Source organism: Stenella coeruleoalba (assembly GCF_951394435.1).
Source record: "Stenella coeruleoalba genome assembly, chromosome: 7".
NCBI classification, from domain to species: domain Eukaryota; kingdom Metazoa; phylum Chordata; class Mammalia; order Artiodactyla; family Delphinidae; genus Stenella; species Stenella coeruleoalba.
The window spans coordinates 33640728-33665661 of record NC_137153.1 but is presented as its reverse complement, the minus strand read 5'-3'; the positions used below and the strand labels follow the sequence as shown (position 1 = coordinate 33665661).

At 46.8% G+C, this 24934-nt stretch overlaps 1 protein-coding gene and 1 pseudogene across 3 annotated transcripts in view; both read left to right on the top strand.

The window, feature by feature from the left end:
* The first annotated feature begins 4388 nt into the window (after nucleotides 1–4388).
* On the top strand, nucleotides 4389–4979 carry LOC307189446 (protein TEX261-like; annotated as a pseudogene). The gene has a single exon. The product of its transcript is annotated as a protein TEX261-like (transcript).
* Nucleotides 4980–14783: 9804 nt separating this feature from the next.
* Nucleotides 14784–24934, top strand: part of BICD2 (BICD cargo adaptor 2) — a 54694-nt gene continuing 44543 nt past the window's right edge. For both annotated transcript variants that reach the window (XM_079927635.1, XM_079927634.1), the window contains exon 1: nucleotides 14784–15069. In XM_079927635.1, coding sequence (XP_079783761.1) covers nucleotides 14830–15069 — 240 coding nt within the window. In that variant the 5' untranslated portion in view covers nucleotides 14784–14829. The remainder of the gene's footprint in view (nucleotides 15070–24934) is intronic.

Below are 24934 nucleotides of genomic sequence, written 5' to 3'. Positions count from 1 at the left end.
ATATATATATACATACATGTATATTCTTTTCCATATTCTTTTCCATTATGGTTTATCACAGGATATTGAATATAGTTCCCTGTGCTATACAGTAGGACCTTGTTGTTTGTCCACCCTATATATAACGGTTTGCATCTACTAACCCCAACCTCCCACTCCATCCCTCCCCACTGCCGTTGGCAACCACAGGTCTGTTCTCTATGTCTGTGGGTCTGTTTCTGTTTCGTAGGTAGGTTCATTTGTGTCATATTTTAGATTCCACATATAAGTGATATCATATGGTATTTATCTCTCTCTTTGTGACTTACTTCACTTAGTATGATAATCTCTAGTTCCATCCATGTTGCTGCAAATGGCATTATTTCATTTTTTTTAATAGCTGAGTAGTATTGCATTGTATATATGTACCACATTTTCTTTATCCATTCTTCTGTCAATGGACATTTAGGTTTTTCAGATATTCTATTTCTTCTTGACTCAATTTTGGTTATTTGCATCTTTCTAGGAACTTGTCTATTTTAACAAAGTTGTCTATTTGTTGCTATAATTAGTTCAGAATATTCTCTCATAATTGTTTTGATTTCTGTAAGGTCAGTTGTGAAGTCCACTCTTTCATTTCTGGTTTTGGTAATTTGTGTCTTGTCTCTTATTTTTTTGGTTAATATAACTAAGTTTTGTCAATTTTGTTGGCCTTTTCCTAGCATCAAATTTGGTTTCCTTGATTATCTCTATTAATTTTTTTCTGTGTCATTGATTTCTGCTTTTAATATTTATCATTTCTTTCCTTCTATTTGCTTTATAATTGTTTGCTCATTTTTTCTAGTTTCCTATGGTGAATGCTTGAGTTGTTGGGTTGAGATACCTTCTTTCTTTTTTGACTTAAGGCAGTAAATTCCCCTTTAAGCACTGCTTTCACTGAATCCCCTATATTTTGATTTGTTGTGTTTCTGTTTTAATTGAGTTAAATCTTTAAATTTTAATCTTCTGCTATCTTTTTGGGGGCCATGAATTATTTAGAAGTTTAATTTACAAATACTTGAAGTTTTCCCAGATTCTTTCAGTTATTGGTCTCCATTTTAATTCCATTGTGTTCAGAGAACATACTTTGCATAATCTTTATCTTTTTCAACTTAGTGAGGCTTGTTTTGTGTCTCAACATATGATCTATGCTGGAGAATGTTCCATGAATTCTTGAAAAGAATATGTATTCAGCAGTCATTGGTGTATGTTCTGTAAATGCTACTTAAGTCAAGTTGGTTGATAGTGTTGTTAAAGTCTTCTTCATCCTTTCTGATTTGCTGCCTGGTTGTTCTTTCAATTGCTGAGAGTAGAGTACTGAAATTTCCAACTATTATTTTTGAATTGTGTATTTCTCCTTTCAGTTCTGTCGAGATTTGATTCATGTAAATGGGGACTCTGTTATTAGGTGTGTGTATTTTTAAATTTTTATATGTTCCTTGTGTATTGATAATGAATTGCCTCTCTTTGTCTCTAGTATTATTTGTTTCCTCAAAGTCTACTTTGTCTGATTTCAAGACAAACTAGAATATAGGCCTTCCGGTTCACTTGTGGTTATTATATGCCTACTATATGTTTTCCACACAAATTTGTTTGAATCTAAGATGTGTCTATTGTAGAAAACAAAGTTATATCTTGATTCTTCATCCAGTCTCACTATCTGTGCCTTTTAAGTTGGATGTTTAACACACTCATATTTAATGTAATTATTGATATGCTACCTTTTTCTACCTTTTTTTTGCTACCTTTTTTCTATATGTCTCATATCTCTTTTCTTCTTCCATTCCTCCTTTACTATCTTCTTTTGTTCTAAATGAAACTTTAGAGAGCACTATTTATTCCTCTATTGACATTTTAACTATTTTTTTAGTTATTTTATTAATGATTGCTCTAGGGATTACAATATGCATCTTACCTTATCACAGTTTACTTTAGAATAATACTAACTGAAATTTGGCCAAATAGAGAACATCTGCTCAAATTTATCATTTCTTTCCCTGGCCTTTACACTATTATTGTGACATTTATTGCATTTATATATATTATAAATCCAATAATATAGCTTTAAAATGTTATGCATTTTAATTAAGAGAAGAAATGAGAAAAAATACATATAGAGCCTTTGATATTTACTTATGTATTCCTTCCTTTCTTCCTGTGTATTTCAAGTTACTATCTGGTATCATTTTCTTTCAGTCTGAAGGACTTTTTCTGTATTTCTTGTTAGGCCAATATGCTAGCTCCTCTTGGTCTTTATTTATCTGGAAAAAGCTTTTCCCATCCTCATTTTTAAAGGATAGTTTTGCTGGATATAGAATTCTTGTTTGGCAATCTTTCCTTTGGCACTTTAAATATGTCATTCTACACTTTTATGTTTTCCATTGTTTTTGATGAGAAGTCATTTTCTCATTCAAGTGTATGTCATTTTCCTCTTGCTTTCAAGATTTTCATTTTGTATTTGGCTTTCAACTGTTTGGCTATGAAGTGCATGGTGTGGATCTCTTTGTGTTTATCCTTCTTGGATCTGTAGGTTAACGTTTTTCATCAAATTTTTGAAATTTGGCCCATTATATCTTCAAATATTTATCTGTCCCTTTCCCTTTCTCCTCTCCTCTGAGACTCCCATTACAATTATGTTGGTACACCTGATGTTGTCTCACAGATACCTGTGGCTGTCTTTAACTTTCTTCAATCTTTTTTTATCTTTGTTTTCAGATTAGACAATTTTTATTGATCTATTATGCTTGCTATTTCTCTTTTAGGCATCTTAATTCTGCTTCTGAGCCCCTTTAGTAAAAGTTTCATTTCAGTTATTGTAATTTTCCATTCAAGAATTTCCATTTGGTTCTTTTGTATAACAACACCTTTATTGAGAGTCTCTAGTTGTTGAGTGATTGCTGTAATGCATTGCTCTAGTTATTTAAATATGGGTTCCTTTAGCTATTTGAATTTATTTACAATAGCTGTTTTGAAGGCTTTGTCTGCTATATCCAATATCTGGGGATAACCAGAGCCAATAGCTATTGACTCCCTTTTTTCTGAGTATGGGCCACACTTCGTTGTGCCTTTGCCTGTCTTATGATGTTTTATTGAAAATATAATGTATTGTAGCAACTCTGGATTCCAATTCCCTTCTCTCATGCATTATTGTTGTTGTTTTGTTTGTGTACTCTGTCTCCCCAACAGTGTATGGTTGCTGATGTATCTGCTCAGTTGTTTGTTCTTATTTTTGTGTTTAAGCCCTCTTTCCCAGGTTTTGTCCTGGTGACTGCATAGCTTAGCATTCAGGTAAAGGTTAATCAGATTGTTCTCAGAGCTAATGAGGTTTCCACCTTCTGCTGATGGGTCTGTGTGTGGGCAGAGGAGCACCTTCTAAGCTCAAGTGACTTTCAAGTGTACCTTGGCTTTCACATTCCACTGAAATCTCTTGCATCTTCACTCCATAAAAAGGCATACTGTGATGGCTGGAGATGTGCAAATGTCTTCAGTCTGCTGTAGTCTTTCTCATACATGTGCACACACTCTGGGATATGTTGAGTTATCAAGTTCCCATTGCTGTCTCACCTCCTGGAGCTCCCTAGTAAATTCTCAGCTTTCCTTCTGGTCCATTGCTTGCTCAAAACGGTCCTGAACTGTTAGCAGAGCTTCAGGTCTTCCCTGATCACTTGCTAATGAGATCTACTTTAACTGAAATAACTCCAGATCAAGTGAGATCTCTCTAGCAGTGGAATCAAAGGTGATAGTTTTCTTGCCCTGCCTCCACATTTTAAAAAATAAATTTATTTATTTTTGGCTGCATTGGGTCTTCGTTGTTGTGCGTGGGCTTTCTCTAGTTGTTTCGAGCAGGGGCTACTCTTTGTTGTGGTGTGCAGTCTTCTCATTGCAGTGGCTTCTCTTGTTGTGGAGCACGGGCTCTAGATGCACGGGCTTCAGTAGTTGTGGCCCATGGGCTTAGTTGCTCCGCGGCATATGGGATCTTCCCGGACCAGGGCTCAAACCAGTGTCCCCTGCACTGGCAGGCAGATTCTTAACCACTGCACCACCAGAGAAGCCCCTGCCTCCACATTTATTGAACTATGATGATGGGAGGTGACAGCAGCTTCCCCAAGAAAGAACGTCCATGCTCTTGCTGTTTGTAATTGAATTTCAGTAGTTTTCATTGATAAAATTTTCTCAGTTTGATGTGTGCACTTGGTGAATTTCCAAGCACTGAAATAGTTGTTTGACAGTTCTGACAGTTTTCTCCAGCTTTGATAAATGATTTTTGGGAAGAGGATGTGTGGACTTGCTAACAGGATCATGTCAAAAATCCAAATAGCAAGTGTGCAGGCCTATCCCAGCGGTCAGGGGGCAGGCAGGGCATGGGCATCATGTGGCTCATGTACCTGCTGAGTTGGCTGTTGCTCTTCATCCAGGTGGCCTTCATCATGCTGGCCATTATAGCCGGACTCTACTACCTGGCAGAATTGATAGAAGAATACACAGTGGCCACTCGTAGGATCATAAAATACATGACCTGATTCTCCACAGCTGTATCGATTGGCCTCTACATTTTTGAGTGCTTCCCCACCTGCATGATTGGCATGGGTCTCTGCACCAACCTTGTCTACTTTGGTCTCCTCCAGACCTTCCCCTTGGTCATGCTGACCTCGCTTAACTTCATCCTGTTGTATGGGTTAGTGGTGGTGAATCATTACCTAGAGTTTCAATTTTTTGCAGAGGAATATTATCTTTTCTCAGAGGTCCTGGCTTATTTCACTTTCTGCCTGTGGATAATCCCATCTGCATTCTTTGTGTCACTGTCGGCTGGGGAGAACGTCCTGCCCTCCACCATGCAGCCAGGAGACGATGTGGTCTCCAATTACTTCACCAAAGGCAAGTGGGGCAAATGCTTAGGAATCCTGGTTGTCTTCTCCTTCATCAAAGAAGCCATTCTACCCAGTCGGCAGAAGATATACTGACCCCCTGGGGAGGGGATGCTGGGGCAAGATCAGGAGAGTCAGGCTCCTGGGCCTCTGCACTAGGTGGGGGCCAGTAGCTAGAAGGCACCTTCCCCCAGCCCTGGCCCTCCTTCCCTGACTCCCCCAGATGCCCCCATCCCCACCCTCCTCAGGAGGTTCAGCTTGGCTCAGATCTGATGCTGCCAGAGGCTGAGACTTCAGAGAGCACTAGGGAGGATGCTGTGCCTGCTTAGCCAGGAGGCCGTGGTCCACCTTTGGAGGGCAAAGGCTGAGCTCCTGTGGCCCTCCCGCCCCCTCCTGTGATGGGTCTGGAGTTCTGGCTCAGCCAGGGCAGGCAGGGCAGGGGCCGTGAAGCTGGAGAGCAGATGGTGATAATTGCTGTGGCAGATGGCCGTAGGGAGGGGCCGTGGCTTAGCACTCGTAAGAGAAAGTTTCTGCTGTTGAACTGCGATTTCTGTCCAAGTGCTGATTGCCATTTGAATAAAGATGCTAGATGGCACTGTTTGCCATAATACCCTGAAAAAAAATATCCAAAGAGTACTTTTGTTGCAAGAATTCTCTTGCAGTGCTAGACATTGTTTATCTTTACTCACCATCCATTTCTACATTTATTCTTCTACTCCTTGTGAAGGGTGGGAAGGTTGAAAACTACATCTCCCAGAGACTTTTGCCCTTAGGAGTCTGGATTGATTGACTAGGGTTCTGCCAATAAGATGTGATTGCATGAGATATGGAAGGCAGAAGGGAGGAGGGTGCCATTCTCTTGGCAGAGATGGCACTGATGTGTAGGTTCTGGCAGATGTGAACTTTTGCAATGGCCCAATTCCATATCCCACTCACTTTCACCCAGTTTCATGGGTGTGGCAGCTGTGACCTTGGCAATGGTTTCATGCAGCTTCTTGATCTCTGGATTACAGCTGCTATGGCAGGACTCTGAGGCCTAGTCATAGCCCCACCGACTTCAAATCTTAAAGTCCTTTCCATGATTTTGCAAGCAACTGATTCCCTGTATTAAATCCCTATCTGTTTGAAACATCTAGAGCGATTTCTATCTCCTGAACTACAACTTCATCTATACAATTATATTTTGGAGACTTTGGGATGATTAAACTCTTCTTTTAGGCAATGGTTACTCTCCCTTGAGGGGCTATTATCCAGGTCTGACTGAGAAAATCACATATCACCCATAGTTCCTGGACTGGGATGTGGCAACCATATGAGACTTGGATTGCCTTCATTGGGCAAGGTTGATATGTATTTTATGTAGGTGTGGGCATTATTTAAAGTGTGTATATGGGAAAGGGGTGGTGAGAAGAGTTGTTTGTTGGTGAAATCTCAAACATTTCAGCCCAGATGCCCAGATCCCAGCTGCATGGAGCCTGGGAGGTGAGGATTGGCCCCTTGTTTGAGCTTCAAAACTGGGAGGTTGGCCCATCTTCCATCAAAACTCACATGATGGGGGAATTCTCCCAACACAGGAAAGGGTTCTGATCCTAGAGGCCCAGAAATAACACAGATTTTTCACAGTGGTAGTTGGATGAGAGCCTGGAAAGATGGGGAGGCCACATGGGGGAGCTATGTTTAACACAGCCTTGGAAATTCATCTGGAAATGCCATGTTGGCTGGGGATCCAGGAGGACCCAGAGGTGGAGTAAGACATGAAGAACAGTTTAGGTGGCAGTGGGGTGATGATGATGAGTGAGAGTGTAGATTCCCCTCCCGATCTCCCAGAGCTCAGGGGTTCAAACCCATGGCCATATCATTCTCTGTTCCTCAATTTCCTCATCTGAAAAATGGGGATAATAGCTAGGCCATTAGGCTTTTGTAAGGATTAAATAAGATAAAGCAGGCACATGAGAGCAACCAATGGATTCATTTAAAACAAGAAGTAGGTCGAAGCAGGAGGTCAGAATTCATGTCCACTAGCAGGGACAGCCACCCAGAAGTCAAGTGGCACTCAGATGATAGCTATTCAGAGACAGGTAAATGACTTTTTTTTTTCGTCTTCTCATGTTTTATGAAGGTAATATCATTACAACATTAAAACACTTGAAATTTTTTATCTTAAAAATTTCAAAATAGACCCAAAAGTCAAGAGCATAATGTAGCACCCACCCAGCTTCAACTACCATCAACAACTTCTGAAATTTCATTATCCTCATCTCCCCTTTTTTCTGGAGTATTTGAAAAAATATGTTAACCATCATGTTCTCCACTTGTACATACTTGCAGGTGTATTTACATCCAAACAGTCATTTTTCTACATAATCACACTTTAAATTAACAATAATTCCTTTATCAAAAATGTTTAAAGAAAAATAATTCCCCATACTCCCATCACTATTTAAACCACAGTGACTCCACTTCTCTTCCAGTTCTGCAGGAAGTGTGCAAGGCCCAGCTCCAAAGTTCCAAGCACAGGAACTCTCTCTTCTGTTTCTTCCCCCTCTTAAAATTGTATCATGTTCAGTTCCATGTAGCCCCACTATCTTAACCAGGGGAGCTGGGTGAGTTAATATACCTTTAAAAATACCTTACGACCATTTAGCTCTTATGAATATTGATGCAAAAATCTACAATGAAATACTAGCCAACCAAATTCGGCTGCATATTAAAAGGATTACACCATGACCAAATGGAATTTATTCCCAGAATGCAAGGATGATTCAACATATGAAAATCAACCAATGTATCACATTAACAGAATGAACAGGAAAAAAAACCCACACACATGATCATTTCAATTGATGCAGAAAACCTTTTGACAAAGTCCAACACCCTTTCATGATAAAAACACTCAACAAACTAGGATAGAAGGGAACTTCCCCAACATGATAAAGGCTATATATGAAAAAATCCACAGTGAACATCAAACTCAATGATGAAAGACCTAAAGCTTTCCCCCTAAGATCAGGAGTAAGACAAGGATGCCTGCTTTTGCTACTTCTTTTCAACATAGTACTGGAAGTTCTGGCCAGAGCAATTAGACAAGAGAAAGAAATAAAAGGCATCCAAATTGGAAAGGAACAAGTAAAATTATCTTTGTCCATATCTTATACATAGAAAATGCTAAAGATTCCACACCAAATAAACAAACCCCGAAACCTATTAGTGCTAATAAGCAAATTCAGAAAAGTTATAGGATACGAAATCAACACATAAAAATCAGTTGCATACAGTAACAATGAACAATCTGAAAAAAATATTTAGAAATTAACTTAACCAAAGTGGGTAAAAACTTACAGACCGAAAATTACAAAACACTTCTAAAAGAAGTTAAAGAAGACATAAATATGGAAAGACATTCTGTGTTCATGGACTGGAAGACAATATTGTTAAGATGTCAATGCTACTCAAAGCATCCTATAGATTCAATGAAATTCCTATCAAAATCCTAATGATTTTTTTGCAGAAATTAAAAAAAAATCCTAAAACTCATATGGAATCTCAAGGGACCCCAAATAGCCAAAGCATTTTGTAAAAGAACAAAGTTGGAGGATTCACACTTCCCTATTTCAAAACTTACTTCAAAACTACTGTAACCAAAACAGTGTGGTACTGGCATAAAGATAGACATACAGACCAGTGGAAAAGAAATTCTAGGGAATTCCCTGGTGGCTCAGTGGTTAAGAATCTGCCTGCCAATGCAGGGGACATGGGTTTGATCCCTGGTGTGGGAAGATCCCACATGCCGTGGAGCAACTAAACTACTGAGCCTGCACTCTAGAGCCCATCTGCCACAACTACTGAGCCCACACACCACAACTACAGAAGCCCACACACTCTAGGGCCTGTGTGCTACAACTACTGAAGCTGTGTTCTGCAACTACTGAAGCCCATGCACCTAGAACCCGTGCACCACAATGAAGAGTAGCCCCCGCTCGCCACAACTACAGAAAGCCCATATGCAGCAATGAGGACCCAATGCAGCCAAAAAAAAAAAAAGGTCCACATCAAAAAAATAAAATTAAATTAAAATAAAAAAATAAGAAGAGTGTAAAAAAAAAAAAAAGCAAAAAGAAAAGAAAAGAAATTCCAGAAACAACCCCTTGCATATAAGGTTGATTGATTTTTGACATGGGTGCCAAGACCATTTAACGGAGAAAGGACACTCTTTTCAACAAATGGCACTGGAAAAACTGGATATACGGTATATGTCTGAACCCCTAAGGCCTGGCACAGAGTTTATCAAATGAATGACATTTGGGTCAAAGACTCATCCTACATTACACAATATGAATACGTGGGGGATGCCATGCCATTTATTCTGCTGTCAGTTGAGCTAAGTATGCCTAGGCAGGGAGTCACCAACAGGGGATGGCTTTGCTCCTTGGTCTACAACCAGATAGCCACAGGCAGAGAGGAGACAGGATTCCAGGAGGAGGAGGGACGTTTGTGAGCACCCAGAGCTCCTGAGCAAATAGCAAAAAAGGGAACCTAATAGCAAATAGCCTTTGAGCAAATAGCTTTGGTAGCAAAAAAGTGGCCACATCTAGGCCAGGTCCCAGCCCGGACACTTGTGTGCATAAGCATCCTGCCCCTTTGCCCTGGATGGGAGGAGTGGGGGACCCGGAGCCTTTGCTTATGAAGGTAGAGCGGGTTTCTGAGAAGATATCACTTACCTTTGCCTCCAGGCTAATGGTCACCCAGTCATTCTTGGCAGGGGGGTGCACCATGGGCACCCAGCACCCCAGTGTGACAAAGGCCTCCATTCTCCCATGTCTTCCATCCTGGTGAAGGGGTATAGGGTCCAGGGAGGGGGATAATAAGGACAGCCTGGTCTCTGCTGAGTCCTGAGCCCCTGCAGGACCCTGGCTGGAGGCCCTGGTGTGTGGGTCAGGAGACTGCTGAGGCCTGGTCAAGGTCCCTGCCTCCTGGAGCTGACATTCCAGGAGGAGACAAAGGTGCAAACGTGAATAAGCACAACATGCAGGATGCCACGGAGGAAGATAAAGCCAGGAAGGGGAACAAGTCATGAGGGCAGAAGGGCCACTTCCCAGAATGTGAAGTGTCTTGGGGGGTGGCTGCTGTAATTAGGCTTTGCCTCTGGGAGGGGGCTATGATCTTAAGTTTTGTGCCCCACCAAATTCACACATTAAATCCTAACCCCCAAGGTGATGGTGTTAGGATGGTGGGGTCTTTGTGGGTGATTCGATCATGAGGGTGGAGCCCCCATGATAAGTGGCCTTATAAAAGAGACCCCAGAGAGCTGCCTAACCCCTCCTGCCATGTGAGGACACAGTGAGAGAAGAGGAAGCCAGTTCTCACTAGACACTGAATCTGCTGACACCATGGTTTTGGACTTCCAGCACCTTAAGAAATAAATGTCTTTTGCTTATAAGGCTCCCAACCGTGGTATTGTTACAGCAGCCTGAATGTACTAAAGGAAAGAGTTTTGAGCTGAGGGGGTATGACTTGCCTTGGGCTAAGGATCCTACTGCTGCTGTTAGAGAAAATATAGGGTGAGGGGGCTGGGGGAAGGCCAGTGAGAAGATGACTACAATAGTCCAGTTGGGAGGCAATTGGGTTCGAGCCAAAGAGGGGGCAGTCAGGAAGGCAGGAGGCCAAGGCTAGTTCTGAGTCTGTCGTTTGCTCACAGATTGACAAATCAGATGGAGTGTGTAAGAAGCCAAAGGTGATAACTAAGGATTTTGCCCTGAGCCTGTTTTCTCATTTGTAAAACATGTAGCATAAGCCCCACATCCCGGGGTATTGGGAGGACTCGATGAAATGATGGAGGGCAAGCACCTGGCAATGTTGGAGGCCCAGTTGGAGCCCAAAAAGCAGCAGACCTGCTTCTCTTATCTTTGCCAATCCCCTATTCCAGCAGCCTCACTGGCCATTTCCTGTGCATCTTCTGGGTCTCCACTCAGGTGTCATATCCTCAGGGAATCTCTTCCTGATGACTATTCCCCCAACACTGTCACACATCATGGCTCCTCCAGTGACAGGTCCTCTGTCCCCAGCACCTATGAGAGTCCTTGCCTGTCCCCTTCCACCACCACCCTGTCTCCAAGTTCTAAGCTCCATGGTCAATGCCTGCCTGCACCAGATTCCCACAGCCTTTTCTCTTCTCCCTCCTCAGGCCAGCCTCATATGAAGGCATGGAGTTGGGTGGGGGTTTGGGGTTTGGCCAGTTTGGGTCAGAAGGGGCCACCAATTCTCAGAGCATCTTCCTCTTATGTTCCTTCTCCCTTCTTTTCCCTAGCATCTCTCGCACTTAGACTGAATGGTGAGCCTAGGCCTGAGGGTTTCCTAGGACTTGGGACTCTCAGCTAAGACAAGGACAGACAGGCTGATTGGGCATCTCACTCCTACTACTCCTACTTTAATTTCACAAGTAAAATTATGACATATTCTCCTCATACAAATAAAACATGAAACCACTAAAAGGAATCAGGGCTCCTTAGAGAAATGGCTGATTCCAGGTCTGGGCCCAGAGTACAAGATGATCCTGGAACAACTTTGCTAGAATGTAAGAAAATTCTTAAAAATCGTGACATGTTGAAAGGATACAAAGCCAGCTGGTGGAGCTCCCACTGGCCAAATCTGCCACATCTGAGCATCTAAGTGAATATGGAGAGTAATGGATTATAACTCATTAAGTAAAATAAGAATCCACAGATCTATACCACTAATGAATGTAGTATCTTCCCTAGAGTACAAAGTTAGTAGGTGGAAAAGGAATGATGGAAATAGAATAGTCTGATATATACACAACCAAATATAAAATAGATAGCTAGTGGGAAGCAGCCGTATAGCACAGGGAGATCAGCTTGGTGCTTTGTGTCCACCTAGAAGGCTGGGAGGGAGACGCAAGAGGGATGAGATATGGGGATGTATGTATATGTATAGCTGATTCACTTTGTTATACAGCAGAAACTAACACACCATTGTAAAGCAATCATACTCCAATAAAGATGTTTAAAAATAATAATAAATAAATATATAGAAAAGAATAGGCTAGTAATAATTCCTTTAGGCAAGAAATATCAATGAAAACTACTGAGTTAAACGTTTAAGGAGCTCAGCCTAAGCCATTTTGTGATCTAATCCTGGCTACAATGCTTGCCCTTGAACAGGTCTCAGTAATTAATGATCTTAAGGGAACAAAAGAATGCAGAAACATTACCTGCTATCAGGCAAGAGAAGTAACAATAGCAAAGATAATATATCAGTTGTGAAGACTGCCAGTTATCTTTCAGTGGTAAAGGTTAGCCTGAAGCACTCAACCACCAGATCAACCAGAACCTAAGGGATGATGATGTTGACCTTTTCTGACCCTGGTGACTTCAATCAACTAAAGTTTGGATTCTGTCAACTGTCAGCTGAGCCCCTTCATGAATATGCATGTACCCTCAGCTTACAACCTCCCCAATTTTACTGTTCTGGGACATGCTGCTTTAGGAAAGATCCCCGGTGTTCTCCTTACTTGCTGCAAGTAATAAATCCTTTCTTCTCCTGATTAAAAAAAAAAAAAAAAGTCTAAGGAGCTCATATAACTCAATATCAAAAAAACAACCCAATTAAAAAATGGGCTGGAAACTTGAATAGACATTTTTCCAAGGAAGACATATGGATGGCTTACAGGCACATGAAAAGATGCTCAACATTGCTAATTATCAGAGAAATACAAATCAAAACAACAGTGAGATATCACCTCACACCTGTCAGAATGGCTAGCATCAAAAGACTACAAACAACAAATGTTGGTGAGGATGTAGAGAAAAGGGAACCCTTGTACACTGCTGGTGGGAATGTAAATTGGTGCATCCACTGTGGAAAACAGTATGGACGTTCCTCAGAAAACTAAAAGTAGAACTACTACGTGATCCATTAATTCCACTCCTGGGTATATATCCGAAGAAAATGAAAACACTAAATTTGAAAAGATACAAAGTGCCCCAATGTTCCTAGCAGCATTATTTACAATGGCCAAGATATGGAAACAACCTAAATGTCCATCAACAGATGAATGGATAATGACAATGTGGTGTACACACACACACACACACACCCCCAATGGAATACTATTCAGTCATAAGAAAGAATGAAATTTTGCCATCTGCAACAACATGGATGGACCTAGAGGATATCGTGCTAAATGAAATGAGACAGAGAAAGACAAATACTGTATGTTACCACTTTTACGTGGAAACTAAAAAATAAAACTAGTGAACATAACAAAAAAGAAACACTCACAGATGTAGAGAACAATCTCTACATCTGGGAGAAGGATGTACATCTGGGGAGAAGGAAGGGGGGAGGGACAGGACAGGGGTAAGGGATTAAGAGGTACAAACCACTACGTATAAAATAAAGCTACAAGGATATATTGTACAGCACAGGGAATATAGTCAATACTTTATAATAACTATAAATGGAGTATAATCTTTTTTTTTTTTTTTTTTTTTTTTGCGGTACACGGGCCTCTCACTGTTGGGGCCTCTCCCGTTGCGGAGCACAGGCTCCGGACGAGCAGGCTCAGCGGCCATGGCTCACGGGCCCAGCCGCTCCGCGGCATGTGGGATCTTCCCGGACCGGGGCACGAACCCGTGTCCCCTGCATCGGCAGGCGGACTCTCAACCACTGCACCACCAGCAAAGCCCGAGTATAATCTTTAAAAATTGTGAATCACTACATTGTACACCTGAAACTCATGTATTATAAATCAAGTATACCTCAATAAAAATTTTAAAAGCTTGAGGAGTGACAGGATATTTGCAAAGTCTGAATTGTCTTCTCACAGGATAGTATCAATGATTACAAAGGAGTATCCAGCAGCATCCGGGCCATGGGTTTGCGAGTCTCCTGACAGGATTCTGTGAGAATTTAGCACCACCTCGTTGATATTCCAGCCAAAGTGCATAACCTAATGTAACCGTGGGGATGCATCGGTGTGTACATCTCTGGCCTGCACGCCTCAGAAAGGTCAAGGTCATAAAGACAAAGAGGGAGAAAGTCTCCCAGATTGAGGGACAGTAAGGACACCTGACTGCCATTTGAGGCGTGACCCAGGACCGGGTCCCGGACCAGAACCCACGCTACGAGGGTAGCGCAGGGAAGCCATGCTGGATTCGAGGCCCCGTCAGTGTCGGCGGTCCTGAATTGGATCATCGTAGGAGGCATGGAAATGCCTAATTCTTAGGAAACACGCACGAGGCATTTCGTATTTAGCTGGGGCGAAGGCGTCTCTTCCGCTAGCGGTTTGACCATCTCCCCAACTGGATACGTCCTGGGCTCCGCAGGCCTCGCCCGTCTGAACCGTCGGGTTATAGTCCCCACCGCCACCCAGCCCGCCGTCCCCGCGACGCCCCGAGCGCTCCACGTAGGGTGGTTCAGACCGGTGGCCGGCTCCACCCAGCCCCTGCACATCGCAGTCCGCGTCCTGCCGATGACCTACCGCACCACCTACCCACACCTCGCAGGCCCGGGGGCGGGCACCGGAAAACACCAGTTTCCGGCTCCGCGACGGCGGATGCCCTGGCCAATCACGGGCGTGGGCGGGCGGGCGTGTGGAACTAAGGGCCTTGTAGTCGGCGCGCTGGTGGGACTACGACCCCCACAATGCTCCGCGTGGCAGCAGCGGAGGCTACAGCATTGGAAGGGGCCTCCCGGCACGGGGCGCGGGCCAATCACGGGCGGGGGAGGACGGGCGCTGGGCGCGACGGGCCTTGTAGTTGCCGCGGGCGGGACTATGGCCCCCACAGTGCCCCGCGCGGCGGCGAGCTCACGGCGGCTGCGTGGCGGCGGCGGCCGGGGCGCCGTCGGGTTGGGCGGCGGCGGCGGCGGCGGTGGGGAACCCGGCCTGAGCCTCGGAGCGAGTGGCGTGACTCCGGCCGTGGTCACCATGTCCGCGCCGTCCGAGGAGGAGGAGTACGCGCGGCTAGTGATGGAGGCGCAGCCGGAGTGGCTGCGCGCGGAGGTGAAGCGGCTGTCGCACGAGCTGGCCGAGACCACGCGTGAGAAGATACAGGCGGCCGAGTACGGGCTGGCAGTGCTCGAGGAGAAGCACCAACTCAAACTGCAGTTCGAGGAGCTCGAGGTGGACTACGAGGCCATCCGCGGCGAGATGGAGCAGCTCAAGGAGGTAAGGAGCAAGGGCCGCCGGCGCCACGCCCTCCGCGCCCCCGGCCAATCCCGACCCCGGACTGACCTCAGCTCTGACCCCAGAGCCGGCCCTTGACCGTGGCCAAGACTACCCCCGAGCGGACCCCCAACCAGCCCCCGACGCAGGCCAAACTGACCCCTGACCCTGGGCCGGGTCGACTCCCCAGCCGACCCCTGACCCCAGGCAGCCCGGATCAGCACCGGGGCGCCCAGCGTCAGTGTGCTTGGCCGGCCGGGAGGCGGCCCTGCGGTGGGTGGCGGGCCCCAAGTGTGGTGGGCGATGCGCGTTCTAGAAACTCTGGCCTCCGCGGCAAGGGCTGCGGTGGAACCGTGTGGTCAGCTTTTCTGCTACTGATGGCAGGTCTCGGGCACGGTGGGATGGCGTCCTCTGCGGTGTTTGATTTTCTGAGTGCGGGGGATGGGGACGTGGGATGGATGCAGGTGACCGGCTGGGAAAGACCGGGCGTGTGTCTCCATCGTCTCCAGGCACATCACCTCCTTTCTCTGGGCGCAGCTGCCTTCAGAGGTTTCAGCGCCGGGAGACCAGGAAAAGGCGAAGTCGGGGGCTTGCCTTGAATGTGTTCATCACAGCTGGCGGGAGTACCCCACAGCCTCTCCCCATGCTCAGCTTGCAGACCACCCCGCTAGTTACTTCTCTGTGATGCAGTGCTTCTGTCCACTTCCCGTCCTGGTTGCCCTCCCAGGCCCTTCCCTGAAGTTGGGGGACAGGTCTGTGGGTGTTTGTCATGGATAAGCCTTGTGTCTCCTGTGTGATTTTTACTCCGGGGTGAGCAGATTGGACCCCCAGGCTGCCAAAGAGCCTTGCAGCGAGAGAGCTGTGCAGTCCTGCCGTGAAATAATTCTCTTGGGTGATTTAAGCACCATTTTCTCTCAGTCCTCCTTGCCTCCCCAGCCTTGTTGTGGGGGTGGGGAGGGAGAAGTTGCTTCCTGGGTGGAACACCCAGGTTTGGATCCAGGTCTTGCCTTTTGCTGGTGATGTGGCTATGAGCAGGAACCTTAGCTTCTTCCTCTGCAACATCCCACCCAGAAAGGGTTCGTCTGCGGCATATTTAAAAAGCCTGGACAAGGTGTTAGGTATCTAGCCTGTCAGTGCCTGAGATAGTCTGCCCCTTCCCTACTTGATTCTTATCTTGTCCAGGTAGGCTCCTGGCCCTTGGTCTCAGGATCCACCATGCTCGCTGCTTCCCGGACTGCCCACCTCCCAGCACCCCACTCCCAGTGGCCTCAGGAAGGTGCCTGGGCTATTTTGAGCCTCCGTGTCTCACTGGGTAGACCAGTTGGGTCCCCTTCTGATAGTGCAGGGAATTAATTCATGAAGGTACTTAAATCTATGCTTGGTGGAGCAGGTGCCCTGTAGAAGACAGATAGGGGCCCCAGGGAGGGTGATGGTGGAGCTCATTCGACCCGAGGTCTTGTATCTGTCAGCAGGTATTGGTACCTACTCCAAGCCAGGTTTATCTGGCACTAGATCTACAAGAGGGGTGACATGTGACCCCTCTGGCAAGGGCCTCATCTTAGTGTGTGGGGTAGGGGAATGTGCCCAAGATGGAGGGATGCTGAGGGGGCCTTGAGAATATGGAGTGGGAGACATTAGGCTCACCCTCTGCAGCTCAGAGGTGAGCCTGGTCTTTCCTAGCCTCTCCCCTCAGAGTTCATAGTGAGCTCCCACTGGCAGCATGTGCAGTCCCCTTCTGTGTTCACAAGCTCGAATTCACGTCCGCTGTAAGAGCAGACCAGAAGGGAAAGTTGCACAGGAATTAATCATTCCCTGCTTAGGGACCTTTCAGTTGTCAACTCTTTACTGTCACAGACATTTGGCCAGTGTAAGAATCTTGACTCAGTTTTGTGGCATGTGTCTGGAGGATGGGTCCCCAGTGGAATTGGGAAGATGGTATATTGGTCTCCACAGGTGTTCTTCAGGTGGCTGCTTGCTTAGTTTGATGTTACCGTCTGGCTCTCGCACACACTGGCCACATGGCCTTGGACACATTGTCCCACTGTCCTGAACTTCAGTTTCCCTCATTGTAGGTGGGATGAGAACAGTTCAGCTGGAAGTCTCAGCAGAACTAGAGGAAGGTGCATCAGAGTCTCAGTAGATGTTGCCAGAAACCTCACACCAGTTTACTCAAAGCCATGCCAACACAGGCTCTTGTCAGCCTCTCTTAATTCTTGTTATTATTATACTTGGAAATATTTACTCTTATTTTAAAAATCAAGATTTAAGGAGACCATATCTGTTGGGTCTTTTTAAAATTTTATTTGTTTTCTTCTGTAGAGAGATGAGCCATCTTCATTCTTTTAAAACTTTATTTCTTTAACTAAAGTGGGTTCAGTTACTAACAAATTATGCTACGAACAGAGGGGCCTGTATTCCTGTTGAGCATTTGTAGATAATACTGTTTTAGAGGGAGAGAAGCTGGCTGGTCTGTCCCAGGTGACTGGGTTGTGACCAGACCTGAGGGAGGGTCCTCTGTGGGGCCAGTGGCAGTGGTGCTGGCCCTGCAGCCTTTCTCACATGGTGAGTGTATGTGTGTCTGTGTCCTACTGACACCATGGTGTGCGGGAGGAAGGGTACCCACTGGCCCATTTTGCCTAACCATTTTGCTAGTGATTGAGCTTGGCTTAATAAGGGCGCTGTATGTCACAAGTTCTGCCGTGCCCCCTTCCCCACCATGGTGACAGATTTTGGTCAGCCATGTGATGTTTCCTGTCCTCAGTAGCCATGGAACATCTCACTCTGTGTCCTTAGCTGCAGTTTGAAAAGGACAGGTGTGCTGCCCTTTTCAAGACAGTTCCTGCCTGCATGGCTCAGGCAGGTACCAGGAGTGAGTGGTCCTTGTAGGTTGGGAATGTGAGGGCTGGAGGGCATGCCGCAGGCAAGTGGTGGGGGTCGTGGTGCAGTCTCAGCCCCACCCTCGCTTGGCTCCCAGAGAGAGCAGGAAGACAAAGTCTGGATGCCCTTGCTGACTTATGTGCTACCTCGGGATCTTGTCTGTGCAGTATACTTATATCCCAGGGAAGCCGCGGGTGGAATTTGGTGAGCTGAAGCCTGTCACAGGCTGGGACTGGTGCCTGGCACACAATAAGTGCTTACGCAATAAGTATGTGTTGGCTGGTGTCATTAGCTCCTTCCTTCCCTCCACCTCACCCAGGCCTGGATCCCCTCCCAGCTGTCCCTGTAGTCACCTTGTCTCTGCTCCTTGTTCTCGCAAGGTCTGGAGTGGCCCTGCTTCGTGTCCAGAGGGCGGCCTGAGCCTGCTGCCTGGGGCCTCTGGCCTGGCTCAACCTACACTGCTCTCTGCATTCTGGTTGCCTTCACTGCCCTCACCATCCCTGCCTCTTCCCAATCTTGGATCTTGGAAGCTCTGCCTGCCCTTCAAGGCCTGGACACTTTTCAGAGCCTCCTCTGGACTTGCCTGAGCCCAGCTCCCAATACCTGGATATCCCTCCCATCCTGCAGGCTCTGGCTGCATGAACAACTGTGGCAGAGCTGGTGGGAGCAGCTGCTCTGTCCTCTTTGCTTCCTCCTTCCCATCCCTCTTGTAATTTCCTCTCTCAGAGGATGGGGAAACCAAGGTAGGGATGGGTGTGAGTGATTGAGGAAGGTCCAATAGCTCAGACCAAGTTGGAAGTTTTCTTTGGGCACCAGGTTCCTGTCCAAGTCTGTGTAGAAGTTCCGGCCATGAGCTGGCTTCACAGAGGAGGGTGGTGTGAGGGCTGCCGCTCAGGCCTCGCCCCTGTTGGTGAGCTGTTCCTGCCATAGCCTCCGCATGCCCCACCGACTCCTGCAGTCCTCATGCCATCCCTTGGAGTCACCACCCTGTTATGTCTGTTGTACTGCTGGGGAAACCGAGGCATAGAGAAACTGAGTTTCACTCAAGGCTCTGAGCCTAGGAAGCCTGTCCCCAAGAGAGCAGGCACCTGTGGAGGAGGGAAGGGCAATTGGAGGCCTCTGTGCAAGGCGCATCCTTCTCAAGTGTTTGTTTTGAGACAGGAAAAGTCCTGATTTGGACTAAACCCTGTGAGGATTCTGCTCATCTGATACCACCCTAGAACTTGGAGCAGAGAGCCATTGGGGGTTGGGAGACTCTAGGAGACCTGTGGGCCTTTCAGGGCAAGCTGTGTGGTGGTCTGCTGTCAGCATGAAGAAGCCTGACTTGTGGTGGAAGTGGGGATCCAGGGAATCCTGGAGGTGCTGAGACAGCCCTGCTCCCAGGGGTCTAACAGCTGGGAGAGGCAGCTACCAGCATCCAAAGGCAATGACCACACGCCCCACTGTGGCTGCATTGCTGGGCATTCCCCACTTTCCTGCCTGCAGAGCTTGTGTCTGGCAGGGCGTTGTGAAGCAATCTTGAGGGCTCTTCCATTTTTAAAAATTCCCAAGACTCCCGTGTCACCTGGCATTCTGTCTTCCTGCAGGGCCTGGGGGTTAAGCAGCTGCGTACCTCAGTGTTCTCAGGGTGTGACTTTGGATGGGTGGTTGGACACACTATGAAGGAGCTGCTTTTCCATAACTGGTGCAGGAGGGAGGCCAGGCCTAAGAGTGGCACTGCCTGGGCAGGTGAGGAGGTACTGCATGTGCTGTCCAGGGCTGTGGTTTCCACACTTTGGCTCCAAGGGAGCAACTGGACCCTTCCTGGGCCCTCAGGAGCTATGTGGCCCTGGAGGAATGGCTCTTCCCTCACGATCAGGCTGGTGTACCTGGGGCACTTGGGCAGGTAGTGACCGAGGCTCCTTAAGTTTGAGCAGCTGCCTCAGAGAGAGCCACGGCCAGGTAGACACAGACTCCTGCTGGGCCTTCCCACCTCAGGGACCCCAACCCCTTACTGTGAGGGAGGAGAGATCAGTTTACCCTTGTCAGTTTGGGGCAGCCACCCCTCAGTCAGACCTGCTTCTCCACATCCGTGCACTGGATAAAGGGCCACTACACATGCTGAAGGTAAAGAAAGATTTGGTTTCTTCTTAGACAGCAAAGCGAAGGTGGCTAGCAGGCAGGGGCTGGCCAGGACCCTGCAGGCTCTGATGGATGAGACTCTCCTGGGCCCCAGGCCCCATACTGTCCAGTGTTTGAAGTGTGGCCCCTCAAGCTGTCCCCCAGAGCCGGAGAGGGCCCCGTGTGACTGCCCAGCCGCTGTCCTGGGCATCAAACCTTTCTGTCCCAGCCCTGCTGTGCCATGGGAGGTGGACTGACAGATGGGGCTGCAGGGGCAGGGTGTGTCTCGGGGACATGTGGTAGAACAGGCAGTCCAGGCTCAGGTAGGTGATGACATCAAGGAGTATCGGGGCCTGGCTTCTTCTTTAGAGCTTAATATGCTTAAAAAAATTGTTCATTCACTTTAAGAACATCAAAATGTAGAAATGAGCATGTCTCTGTAGGAATTATGGAGTATGTATGGGGAACTACCGGGTTTTTCTACTTGCCAGCTTTTTTCTTCCTGTGTATGTATGTGAGATACATATGATCTATAAAAACTAGAAAGTGCTTTGAGCATCTATAACAGTTGTTTTTAAAAAGACACAGAGTTTGGTGTTATTCTTTGAGTTGCAGAAAAGTAGGTTTCATTCAAGTGGTCGAAGACCTGGAGGTTTCCATGGGTTTGGAAGGTTCTGTGCACTTCCAGTCTATTGTTGTATCATGTGAAATAATTGTTGTAGTTTGAGTTTTATGGGTTTGCTTTTTTAAGGCAGTTTTTCTGCACTGTTCCCCTCCTAAAGGTCTTCCATCTTTAGGGGAAGTTTTAAGCATAACCAGAGCAGAGAGATTGGCCTGTGTGTTTTCGCGCCCACTTTGGCAGCTCCAGCTTTGGCAGCCTCCGTTCTGTGCCTCACTTCTACTGTAAGTACATTGGTGTGTTGTGTTGAGAAAGTAATCTGTGATTCTGTTTTTCTATAAAAACAGAATCACAGATTAATTTTCATACCTCACAAGATTAACAGTGACTCTTTAATGTCATCTTCTATCTGGTCAGCGTCCGGATTTCCCTGTTTGGCTCATAGTCGCTTTACAGTTGTTCTGTTTGCATTGGGAGCCAAGCAGGGTCCACTTGGTGCACCTGGCTGAGGGCGCCACTGCTTACAGGGCCTCATGTGACCATCCTGAGGCTACCCGTCCTGCTTCCCCACTGGCAACCTGGAGTAGCTGTCCCCGCCCCCATGCAGGCCAGGCATCTCACTCTTGTCTTGTCTTTCCTTTCTCTTTTTTAGGAAATTGGCCACAGTGCTACCTTCAGCTGATACATGTCCTTGCCCTTGCACTGCTGGGTCATTGTTGCCCATCCAGTTCATTCATTAGACCAGCTTTTATTGTGCCGCTGAGGCTCGTGGTCACCTGTCAAGTGTATTCTGACTGTGGTGCTGAGAGGTGTCCAGCTCTCTCTGAACCAGGAGGGAGGAGCTCTCTTTGTCCCAGTTCCATAGGTGAGGATGCTGGGGCTCAGAGTGAGGGCTAACATCCCACACTGTGTGCTAGCAAGGCTTGACATGATCTTGAGTGGTCCTCTCCCTGGGCCTTGGTTTCCTTGTTTTAGGCCAGCACATCCCTGAAGCCCTGGCAGTGGACCAGATTCTCCCTCAGTGATGGTGTCAGGGCAGGCCTGGGACCTCACCCTTCTAGCTCCTGGGGTCCCCTGGGCATTCTCCTCCCACCTTCCCCCTCACATCCTGCCCCAAATTCTCTGCAGGGGTCCAGGCTTCTCCACCGACCTGAGAGATTCCCTGGGTATTGTAGAACTGTGACCCAGGATGATCAGAGGGGATGTAGGCCCCTGGAGTTGCTGCTCCCAACAGTCATGAACCCGAGGCAGTACCTAATGTTGCCCCATTGCCGGTTTGGAGAGGCTGGAATTGCAGTGAGTCCAGCAGCAGCTGACAAGCAGGTCTGCATTCTCATCAGCACTTAGTGTTGTTGGTTTTGTCATCGTGGCCAGCATGGTGAGGGAGAAAGGGTGTCTCAGAGGGTTTGATTTATTTCTTATGGGAGCAGTCAGCTCTGCCATAACACTGTTTTTTTTTGTTTTTTGTTTTTTTTTTTGCGGTACGCGGGCCTCTCACTGCCGTGGCCTCTCCCATTGAGGAGCACAGGCTCCGGATGCACAGGCTCAGCGGCCATGGCTCACGGGCCCAGCCGCTCCGTGGCATGTGGGATCTTCCTGGACCGGGGCACGAACCTGTGTCCCCTGCATCGGCAGACGGACTCTCAACCACTGCGCCACCAGGGAAGCCCCATAACACTGATTTTGAAAATGCAAATTTTTTCCAGAGTGATTGATATTTGAGGGAACAATATGAGCATAATAAGAGTTATGTGTGATTTTGTCCTCAGAAAACACCAGGTGAACACAGAACCTGCACCCAGTGACCCACCCACCTGCATCTGGTGTGACTTTCCATCTCATTTCAGAAGGCCTGCTTTCCCCCTCTGGAGAAGTCATATCCACGGGCAAACCTCAGGGTTTTGTCAAGATAAAGTGCCATGTGTTGCAGCATTTATGTGTTTTTAAACTACCTGACACTTCTAAAACTCTGCTGCCTTTTTTCATTAATTTAAAAAAATAAACTGCTTTAGGGCTTCCCTGGTGGCACAGTGGTTGAGAGTCCGCCTGCCGATGCAGGGGACACGGGTTCGTGCCCCAGTCCAGGAAGATCCCACATGCCGCGGAGCGGCTGGGCCCGTGAGCCATGGCCGCTGAGCCTGCACGTCCGGGGCCTGTGCTCCGCAATGGGAGAGGCCATGGCAGGGAGAGGCCTGTGTACCGCAAAAAAAAATAAAAAATAAAAATAAACTGCTTTAGATCCCCTGGCTGAGGTGTTTGTCAGGCATCTCCACTTCAAGGTGCTCTTTCATCCTTTCCAAACTGCACAGCTACCACCCTAAGGACAAGGCGGGGGCAGGAGAGGGTCATGCTCACTGCCTTGAGGGGAAGCATGTACATACATTGTTCGGAATTTTTCCCCATGGGAGACATGTCTCTTCCCAGTTTACTTGTTTATTCATCCATTCATTTATATTGGTATGGACTCACGGATATTTATTTTATATTTGGGCTTTATTTTGTTGCTTAGCTTGTTACAGCTTTGGCCCCTGGCAGCTCTTTCATTTGGCTCCTGTGCCCCTTCAACATACCTATCATTGTGATTGTTTCCTTCCTTCCTCCCTTCCTCCCTCCCTCCCTCCCTTCCTTCCTTCCTCCCTTCCTTCCGGAGAGCCTCTTTACTTTCTGGTGCTACAGGGTTCTCCAGAGGCATCCTGTATGTTCCCTGCCCCAGTACAAGAGTAAGCATTCTCCAAGGAATCCTGGTTCCTTTTATTGGAGAATGGTATTAGAAGCCAGGATCTGGGTGCTGGGTGTTTGTTGCTGCTGGAGTGTCCCTGCTTCTAGGCCCTCTCAGCCAACAGAGGCAGGAGATAGATCTGGCCCACATATACACACACATCTATAAACATTTCTAGATGTAGTCACATGTATTTATATTAAGCTGAACATGAGTTCCTACTGATGTCTCCAGCTCTGATCTATCACCACGTAGATCATTCCCACCACCTCCCCTTGCTTATCTGTATGTAACCTCCCTCCACCAGAGAGACACCTGGCTTCCCCATCCCCCACACAGCTCCATTCCAGCACACATCACAGTAGTGTCAGAACTGTTGACCTATACCCCTTTGTGAAATAATTTATCAACTAGAGTATAGTGCTCACGTGCTGTTCTTTTTGACTTCAGTCTTATATACTCCACTGATTTCCAAATACATTACTTAAGCAAGCACCTTATTTGCTATCCCCTTCAGTGAGGTGGTTTCATCTATCTGTAACACAGATTGTTTTACCACATTCTGTGTTCCAGCCTAGGATCCCCATATGTCCTAAATGATTTTTTAAAAAAATTTTATACATTAAGGTTCACTCTTTGTGCGGCAAAGTTATCTGGGTTTTGACAAACAAGTAGTGTCATTTATCTACCATTACAGTATCATACAGAATTGTTTCACTCTGTTAAAAAAATCCCCTGTGCTTTATTCAACACCACTCCACCCCAAAAAAAGAACCCCTGGCAACCGCTGATCTTTTACTTTCTCCATAGTTTTGCCTTTTCCAGAATGTCATATAACTGGAATCATATAGTATGTAGCCTTTTCAGATTGGCTTCTTTCACTTAGCAATATGTGGGTTTTTTTGTTTTTTTTTTTTTGCAGTACGCGGGCATCTCACTGTTGTGGCCTCTCCTGTTGCGGAGCACAGGCTCCGGAGGCGCAGGCTCAGCGGCCATGGCTCACGGGTCCAGCCGCTCTGCGGCATGTGGGATCTTCCCGGACCAGAGCACGAACCCGTGTCCCCTGCATCGGCAGGCGGACTCTCAACCACTGCGCCACCAGGGAAGCCCCAGCAATATGTGTTTAAGATTGATCCATGTCTTTTCGTTGCTTATTAGCTCTTTTTTTTTTTTTTAAATCACAGAATGATATTTCATTGTTTAGATATACCACAGTTTGTTTATCCATTCAAAGTGGGCATCTTGGTTACTTCCAGCTGGGAGCAATTATTAATAAAGCTGCTATAAAACATCCATGTACAGGTTTTGTGTGGACATAAGTTTTCAGCTCCTTTAGGTGAACACCAAGGAGTGTGCGACTTGCTGGATCACAGGGTAAGAGTATGTTTAGTTTTGTAAGAAACCGCCAGACTGTCTTGCAAAGTGGCTGCACCATTCTGTATTCCTACCAGAAATGAATGAGAGTTCCTGTTGCTCCACCTCCTCACCTGCATTTGGCAGTTACTAGAGTAGGTGTATAGGGGCATCTCATTGTTCTCATTTGCATTTCTCTG